Source organism: Anguilla anguilla, chromosome 10 (assembly GCF_013347855.1).
Source record: "Anguilla anguilla isolate fAngAng1 chromosome 10, fAngAng1.pri, whole genome shotgun sequence".
NCBI classification, from domain to species: domain Eukaryota; kingdom Metazoa; phylum Chordata; class Actinopteri; order Anguilliformes; family Anguillidae; genus Anguilla; species Anguilla anguilla.
Window position 1 is genome coordinate 7661213 of NC_049210.1, and position 9357 is coordinate 7670569.

General features: G+C 42.7%; 1 protein-coding gene across 1 annotated transcript; it reads left to right on the top strand.

Annotated features, from left to right (window-relative positions):
• Window positions 1-6060: 6060 nt before the first annotated feature.
• Window positions 6061-9183, top strand: figla (folliculogenesis specific bHLH transcription factor). The gene is made up of 5 exons (XM_035379064.1): window positions 6061-6465; window positions 6726-6878; window positions 7437-7603; window positions 8414-8472; window positions 9070-9183. The coding sequence occupies exons 1-4, from the start codon at window positions 6253-6255 to the stop codon at window positions 8430-8432; spliced, it is 552 nt and encodes a 183-aa protein (XP_035234955.1). The 5' UTR covers window positions 6061-6252; the 3' UTR covers window positions 8433-8472; window positions 9070-9183.
• The last annotated feature ends 174 nt before the right edge of the window (window positions 9184-9357 follow it).

The window sequence follows — 9357 nt, forward strand, 5'->3', positions numbered from 1 at the left end:
ACATTAATACGTCCCAAACGTTATTGTGCCCTGAAACGATGAGACCAAAGTGTATTTTAAAAAATCCCCCAGAATAAAAGCTGCTGATGGCGTGCGCTTTAACCAAATGTGAATCGTTTGATTACAAACCTGAAAGTGTGGAGTACAAAGCTGTCTGGACACAACACAAAAGGTAAGACGCTGTGGCCTCGCGAAGATCATTGACCCTGTCAGCGGGGCTCAAGTGAACGACTAAAAGCAGGAAAAGGAGAGAAGAAGGCACCCTGCCATTATCATTGCCATTAATACAGCCATTCAGACTCCCACACGACCTTCCTAACGAAGGTAAGCAAATTGGTTAGGTAACAGAAAAGCAAGCAGGCGTGTGTTCCGAGTTTGCATACAAGCTTTTTTACAAGCCGTATCGTGGCATAATAGTGGCATCTCCCTCCACCCCTAGTATGCATGCAAATCATTCTAGCGATTCTGTACGTGGAAGGTGGATGTAGAACACTGAATTGAACATGAGCAGAAACAAACGTTCAGCGCTGAGAGCGTGGTAGTGCACTTGAATGGAAAATATCACATTGCTATTAGCAATGATAGCAATGTAGACAATATTAATCCAGTCTCCAGGGCACCTGAAAATGCTAAGCAAATAAATAAAGATAAAAATGATTGTGTAAGATATTCAGGGCTCAGCCTTCCATTTACCACTGATTTCCCTGACATCTTATTATGAGTTCATGAATTATTCATGCATGTATGTTTCTTTTGAACCACCGTAGCAAGCTATTCATTGGACAAAAAAAAAGAGCTATACATATAACCATACTGTTTGTTTGTGTGTTTTTGATGGAGATTTCTTGCCTAAGTGAGAGATCTCCGTGTCCAGGGCTGACCCGACCCAAGAAGGGATATAAACGGCTGCGTCCCACCCCGTTACCACCAGGGGGGGGACCCTAATTATTCCAAAAATTATTCCCAAACGTCTTTTTGGGCACCCCCTGTCGGATCCAAGTATTTGATGTGTTTCTCCCTAAGCGCATCTGATTCAATTAATCATGCCCTGGCTGTGCAGCCATACATTTCACTGTGAGCAGATAGCTGTAGCTGTGGAGCCATACTTTTCACTGTCTGGTGCAGATTTCAGTGCTGCCATCGTGCAGCGAGACGACAGAGATGCTTTGGCTGATCGGCTGCCGCTATTTTTTCTCAAATGTGACCCACTGTCCTGTAGGTTTTCACTGCAGCTTTAGCAAAGTACGCCTCATTCATCAGCTATGATCTTGTTGTGCTGCTAATTAGTCAAATCAGGTGTGCTGAATCAGATTAGGGTCGAAATGAACCCTACGGCACGGTAGACCTCCAGGAACAGGGTTTGGAACCACTGCTTCATCCTGTAAAAATTTGCAAAAGGATCTCACGATGCATGAAAATGCCCTGGGATTGTTTAAATAGACTTAAATCGTATTTCATTGTACTATTTTGTTATTTAACGATGGAACATTGTGAGTACAATCATAAACATTTGTTGTGCTGGTGCGAATATATTGCGCATATATGCATACGTAGTGCAACGCTTCAATAGGATTTGATTATATTAATATAACGTTAGGCCAGTGTGGAATGGCCCAATCACGCTCACGCAGTATTACTCATCTCAACCTCCGCTGTTGATTCTGGAGAGCGCAAACGGGCATGTCTGAGCAGCCCCGGAGCCCGCTGTACGTCGCCCCGGCAGGGGTGTCGGGCCCCAGTCGGCACCGGCGTGGCCCAGATTTAGATGCCAGACCACGGGCATCCTGCTGGTTTCCCGACAGGTTTATAAAAATGAAAGGGGCAACAGCGGTGTAAGGTGTATTTTGCACTTTGCTTGAAAACTACTAACCTAAATAGCAGGGTTCACTAGAGGTAGCCGGTCTCCAAATCTCCACAGGAGGCAAGGGTGGTGCGTATGTGTTCCGGTGTTATTTCATATCGGCGCACTCTGCTTGTGCTAAGAAGTTTAAGTAAACGCTTTCCTGGGAATTCAAATGCTTTTTATTATTTTTTTTTTTTTTAAAAGCGTTTTAAGAAGTACTTTTTGAGTCCCAGCAGGCTGGATCCTCTCTGTGTGGAGTTTGCATGTTCTCCCTGTGTTTGTGTGGGTACTCTGGTTTCCTGCCACACCAAAAGACATGCATGTCAGGTCAGATGTACTCTTGCCATTTCCCTTGATGGAGGCACTGCCCTCGAAACTGGGCGCTGCACTGTGGCTGCCCACTGCTTTAAAATAACTAGGACGGGTCATTGAATGTATTGTGAGGCATGAGGCTAACCTAACTGAACATTATTCCATGGAGACAGTATTATTATTATTATTATTTTATTTTATTTTATTTTTTACAAGAGAACTGCAAGCCTGCAAAGGTGGAGTTATGTAAAGTGTTGAATTGGTTTATAATTAGGTTCTGGTGGTGTTCCAGTAACTGTTACTATAGGAATGTACAAGAAATAGATGGATAAGGGTAAGCAAATGAATGTAATTGGTCAGGGCTTGATTTGCCTTTAGCATGTTCAAAACCTTTTGGCACATGCAAAACCAATAACACGACCAATGATTGGTCATTGTATTTGCACGTTATGTTATTAGTTTTGTGTGGACTAGAAGGTTTTTCACATGCTAAAGGTCTCAGTAAATCAGGCTTTGAGTGTAGTGTTATTGACATCTGCTGGTGAGCCTGAGTTATTACAGTTTGTGTTCAGCACCAGAAGTTGTATGCTGTTGACCCACTATTAAAAGTAGAGTTGCAGCTAGTCTTGTTGCATTAAATTAAACCACTACATAGAAATAAAGAAAAGTGTGTTTAATAGTTTTCAGCATTGATCACACCTGCAAGCTGTATGTTGAATGACACAGATCAAGTCTGTGTTACACTGTTACAGATTACAGCAAGGTGGGTAACATGCTAGTACAATCATTTCTGTAAATGTATTTCTTTTAAGAGAAAGCACATGTTAGTTACCTCAGCTGGATTACAACATGCATGAATAATGAATTGCCACAACCCAATCTCTATGTGTGTGTGTGCGCGCAAGATTGTGTGTGTGTGTGCGTGTACATGAGTGTGCATATTCACGTGAGCACATACATTTCCATAATTTTCATGAGCACATATATTTTCATAAGTTCTACCTCAATACAGTTAAAATTTGAGTGACTCTGCTGTATTGGGAGACATGTCTGTGGTCACATTTTTATATTTAAATAACAGAATGAAATGAAAAAATGCCACCTTTCCAAAAAGTCAGTTTGTCTCAAATGTATGCCCTGCTAGAGCTGCCCCAGTCAACTGTAGGTGCTGCAACTGTGAAGTGGAAATGTATAGGGGCAGAAACAGCTCAGCTGTGAAGCAGTAGGCCACACAGGCTCACAGAATGGCACTGCCAAGTGCTGAAGCGGGTAGAATGTAAAAATCATCTGTCCTCGGTTACAACACTCACTACGGAGTTCCAAACTACCTCTGGAAACAATGTCAGCACAACAATTATTAGTCAAGAGCTTCATAAGATGGGTTTCCATGGCAGAGCAGCCATACACAAGCCTAAGATCACCATGCGCAATGCCAAGCATTGGCTGGAGTGGTGTATAGCACACTGCCATTGGACTCTGGAGCAGTGTAAACGCATTCTCTGGAGAGATGAATCACGCTTCCCTATCTGGCAGTCTGACAGATGAATTTGGGTTTGGCAGAATGCATAGTACCAACTGCACTGACCCAAATAATGGCAGCTGTGAAGTTTGGTGGAGGAGGAGTAATGGTTTAGGACTGTTTTTCATGGTTTGAGTGAGGTCCCTTAGTTCTAGTGAAGGGAAGTCTTAATGCTACAGCATACAATCACATTCTAGAGAATTATGTGCTTCCAACTTTGTGACAACAGTTTGGGGATGGCCCTTTCCTGTTTCAGCATGACATGTCCCTGTGCACAAAATAAGGTCCATAAAGAAATGGTTTGTTGAGTTTGGAGGGGAAAAACTTGACTGGCCTGCACAGAGCCCTGACCTCTGCCCCATCAAACCCCTTCGGGATGAATTGGAATGCCAAATGGGAGCCAGGCCCCACGCCCAACCTCACTAATGCTCTTGTGACTGAATGTAAGTGAATCCCCACAGCCGTGTTCCAAGATCTACTGGAAAGCCTTCCCAGAAAAGTGGAGGACATTACAGCAGCAAAGGGGGGGATCCAACTCCACATTAATGCCCCTGGTTTTGGAAGATGGAGATGTTCAACAAGTACATATGGGTGTGATGTTCTGGTGTCATGGGTGTGATGTTCAGGTGTCCACATACTTTTGGAAATGTAGTGTATGTCTTGTATGCATTCCACTTCTATTACCAATAAATTGACTGAACTGGAATATTGACCAAGATTTTATATCACTTAACCTGCTGAACACAGCCGTAAACTTGCCTCGACCCTCAGACTTACCGTTTTCATAACCCTAACCCTAAGTTGAGCCCTAAAACGTAATTGAAGCCATAGGAACTTTTGAAAACATGTGATTACTCATTGAAAATTGTGGAAAAACTAAGTCAAGACTGTGAATTCCATAGTACAAATGCTAAAAAATATATTTGAGGACTTAAAAAAAAAAATGTTTTCCCTGAAAAAATATGTATATTTTCCATATCTTGTTATGGTCATAGGTACCTATACTAGTATATACAAAATTTTTGGTTCATCCAAAATCAAAAAAGAACCAATGTCCTAACCTTTCTTTAACCTGCTGAACACAGCCGTAAACTTGCCTCGACCCTCAGACTTACCGTTTTCATAACCCTAACCCTAAGTTGAGCCCTAAAACGTAATTGAAGCCATAGGAACTTTTGAAAACAGGTGATTACTCATTTAAAATTGTGGAAAAACTAAGTCAAGACTGTGAATTCCATAGTACAAATGCTAAAAAATATATTTGAGGCCTTAAAAAAAAAAATGTTTTCCCTGAAAAAATATGTATATTTTCCATATCTTGTTATGGTCATAGGTACCTATACTAGCATATACAAAATTTTTGGCTCGTCCAAAATCAAAAAAGAACCAATGTCCTAACCTTTCTTTAAAAGTGTCTGTAGGCAAGGTTTTTATTTGTCAGATTTAACTGGAAATTAGTTAGTTCTCAGAGAATCATACAAGTACTGGTTTCTGTCAATCTCTGTGCTTCTGAATCTTTTCAACATACTTTAAAGAAAGGTAGCAACACCACTTTATTTATGAAGAGAAACACTTACTAATTTTTTCTCCTCACTCTAAACTGAACTTGTAAAAGTAAGTAATCAAAAGTAATTATACAGAAGACATTTTTAATATTATCAAAGACGTACTTCAAACCACTTCAGTGGTTTATTGCTGTCTAACTGAAAAACTTAATTTATTGCAGAATTGACGTAGGGATATCAAAGATCTGTATCAATTTAACAGGTCAGTAATCACAAACCTTTTTTCTTCCACAAATAATTTGTTGAAAATTGCATCTGGAGATTTCATACAAAGATCAATATCAAACTAAATTAGATGTAACTGAGAGTTTAGATACAACAAAATAGCTCTACCACCAAGGTTGAGCGATCGCAGAGAATGTTCCTATGTTGCCACCTAGTGGCCAACATTTTTTTCTGTCGTGCGCACTAGGTTTCAATATTATTTATTTATTTATTTATTTATTTATTTATTTATTTATTTATTTATTTATTTATTTATTTATTTAATAGTTAATGACAGAAAATTGAATGGGATTAAATGAAAATATGAAAGTAGGTGTTAAATGAGGTAAGAGTCCTTTATGTCTTGCAAACGGTTAAAAATTTGAATAACACCCCGTTAAAAGCAGCGTCTGTCAGGTATCCTAAGATCTGATATTTGAATTGTCCCGTGCAACGGTTTAAATGTTTTCATCGTAGTGCACGTGCCAGTCTGTGGTTGTCTAAGATCGTGTTGCCAGTCTCATTAGAGCTGAAGAAAACATTAGAGGAACTCTCACTCTAGCTGGGGGAAAAAATCCGACAGGTGCACAGGGGTTTGGGTTTGATTAAGTCATTAAGTAATTAAGCCGGCGCGTGGGTAACGAGGGGAGCTGTCATCCTTATCCCTTTTAAAACTTAGTTTAACTAGCGGTGAGTCGCTGTCTTTCACTGTTAGCGTGGGCAATTATCTAAAAGACGTAGGCGTAAGTAATTTATTGTTTATACACATGTTTAAGAAGACGGTGTTTTAAACTGCAGTAACTCCTGTCATGGCGGGCGCTAAGGCGAGCGCGCTAATGACTGTCCCAGAGAGTGAGCTGATGGGCGACGTATTCTCGCGCGTGCATGGAGGGATATCGCTCCCGGTGTACGCCAATATTGCCAAGTTTCGACGGGGAAACGACGGACTATACGTAGATACAGAGGACTGGGATGAAGTTCTGAGGAGAAGGCAGATGGTCAACGCTAAAGAACGCCTACGAGTAAGTTCACCAACTGCCATTACTGCAAAGAAAAATCAGAATGCGCAATGAGGCTGAAGCTGGCATATTAACCTACTCCAGTCTTCGTTTAAGTGTAGGCCTATATCTTAAATGTAAATCATTTGCACTGCATATCATGTTTTAAGTTCAGGGTTACTGCAAAAGTAACAGACATAAAGCAAGTCAGTGTAGGTGTACCATCCTGGAAAAGCAAAGCGGTTGCAGCGGTGGCTGGTGATGAATCTGCCTGCCTCTCCCAGATCAGGAACTTGAACAGCATGTTTTCCCGCCTGAAACGCATGGTGCCGCTGGTGCGCCGGGACCGGAAGCCCAGTAAGGTCGACACGCTCCGAGCCGCCACGGAATACATCCGCCTGCTGCTGGCCGTGCTGCACGACACCTCGACTGGCAGTGTGAGTCAGCGCGCCTGCGTGTATGCATGCATATGCGTGTGAGCAGGCATGCACTTGCGCACGTGTGCATGAGTTCATATGCATGCAGAGCCGGTTCTAGGCAGAGGCAACACAGGGCCTCTGTCATTTGTCTGAAGGCCCCCCTCCCCCCCCTGATTCCACAAACACCCCCCTCCAACCCTCGCCCCCACCCCCCCGTTTCTGGGTAGAATATAACTCAGAAGGGGGCCTTCAATAGTTTTGAATTGGCCCTGTGTGAATATGAGCCTGGATGCATGTGCTTCAATCCATGATTTGTTAGTATGGTTCTATGTTGCCATGACTTAACTTGCATTTAGTGCCTTATTGATGTTTCAATCAAACCATAAAGCTATAATATAGAGCTGGCACAGAGGCTTGCCTGCCTCACTGTAGATGCACTTAGATTCTCCAAAGCTGCAAGTGGTTCTGGATGATAAGTGTCCGCTAAGTGAATTTAGTGTAATGTGTTCAGTATGGCTTCCGGAAGATTCTCCTGCTCTAACCCCCCCCCCCCCCCCCCACTCCCCCGTTCCCCAGATGCTGGAGGCTGTGCCGGAGATACCAGAGGGCATGGCGCTGGCGGTTCCCGTGGTTTCGGCAGGCATTGGAGGGGATGAGGGCGGAGACATGGGAGGGCTGGTGCTGCACCACTGTGTCCTGCCCACGTACCAGTACATCATACAGCTCACCCCCGAACAGGCCATGGTACTGCCCGCACTCCATCCTCACCTAACCTGCACACATACAGCTGACCCCCGAACAGGCCATGGTACAGCCCACACTCAACCCTCATCTACCCTTCACGCCTAGTCCTTCATCACACAGCTAACCCCCCTGAACGGGCCATGGTACAACCCACACTACACCCTCACCTAACCTGCACACATGCAGCTAACCCCCGAACAGGCCATGGTACTGCCCGCACTCCACCCTCGCCTAACGTTCACACATACAACTAACCCCCGAACAGACCATGGTACAGCCCATGCCCCACCCTCACCTACCATTCATGTCTATTCCCATTTCAGTACGGCTCCTGTACTGGACTAGGAGGTCGTTTATCTTCATTCACAGCCTTATGACACTATGAGCCTGACCAGGCTGCTTGAAACCTTACAGCACTATGAGCCTGACCAGGCTGCTCATAACCTTACAGCACTATAAGCCTGATCGGTAATAACCTCACAGCACGAGGTTGATGCTCTGACTGTAAGAATGTACTCTGCTGCTAAACCAATTGTCTGGACTTGATTCTGATGAGTCATTCATTCATTCATTCTAGTGTAGGTGGGGCTCCAATTATAGATGGTGGTGATTCAAGCAAACTCAACCACTGACCTATGACATAATGCAATGCCAGTATCAGTATGCAATACGAGTTCCATCAAAGATAGGCAGCCAATCAGCAGTCGCCGTAATGAGTTGGTAGGCAATTGGATGCCGTTTGGCAGATTTGTCCTTATTTGGGCCACACAGCTGACCATGTGTGCCGCCCCCCCCCCCTCCCCCCCACCGCTGTTCCAGCCCAGCTGAGCATGCCGGACGTCATGGCCAATCACAGTGCTCCTCCAAGGTGGGTCTCCATCCGGGCCGAACCAGAATCACACATTCAGCCTGCAGAGCTACGCAGAGCAAAGCAAGCTTACTGCGTGGCAGGGGTCGATTCCGTTATTGCATTTAACGCTGTACCCTCAAATCCGTATGCTGGGCTCTACAGTGATCCCGAGAATGTGTGGGGCAATTGGGAATAAATGTTAGCATGGAGCACTGATATGCCATCCAGTTTAATTTTGTTAGTGTCTATTGTTATTATTAGACACTGAGCACTATATCCTCAAACTCACTCTTGCACCTGGTGTATATCTACTATGACCCACTACTACTAAAATTATGCCAATACAAGTTTGCTAGTTGTTCTGGAAAAGTGTTTAAATGGCTTTAATTCCATTTTTCAGTTCAGAAAAATGATCTGAATTACAACTCAAGTTTTTTTTTTTTTTTTTTTTTTAAAAGATCCTTAATGTTGTTTGACAGTTTTTCAGTTTAACTAATTTAACTTTAAAACGATTTCCTGGAGGAATGTTTGAAATAAAAACCTTTTCTTTCAACAAATGGGATTGTTTGTAGTGAATGCTCATCATTAAGAATCCTATTTTTCTCCCTCATTCAGGGGCTGTGGTGCTACCAAAGGGAAAATGTATATTTGTTTAATTTGGTTTATTGCAAAAAAAAAAATGTGGAATAAAAATGTGCAGTTATGGCCTTTGTATTCGTCTTTTCATTATGTGCCATTGTTTCTCTTGCATTCACGTTTGATTCTGTCAACTGCTCTTTGTAATAAACGTCAGCAATGTTTGTTTTGCGTATTTACTAATAAGATTAACACTGATTTAAAATCGAATGTTATAGTAATGAATACAGGAACTAATATCCAAATATTAAATGGTTCTTAATATCA

Bases quoted from the DNA above. Each gene is read 5' to 3' on its own strand.
- figla (XM_035379064.1), top strand. From the start codon at position 6,253: ATGGCGGGCGCTAAGGCGAGCGCGCTAATGACTGTCCCAGAGAGTGAG. The intron at 6,466-6,725 runs GTAAGTTCACCA...TGCCTCTCCCAG, and splicing joins ACGCTAAAGAACGCCTACGA to ATCAGGAACTTGAACAGCAT. The intron at 6,879-7,436 runs GTGAGTCAGCGC...CCCGTTCCCCAG, and splicing joins ACGACACCTCGACTGGCAGT to ATGCTGGAGGCTGTGCCGGA.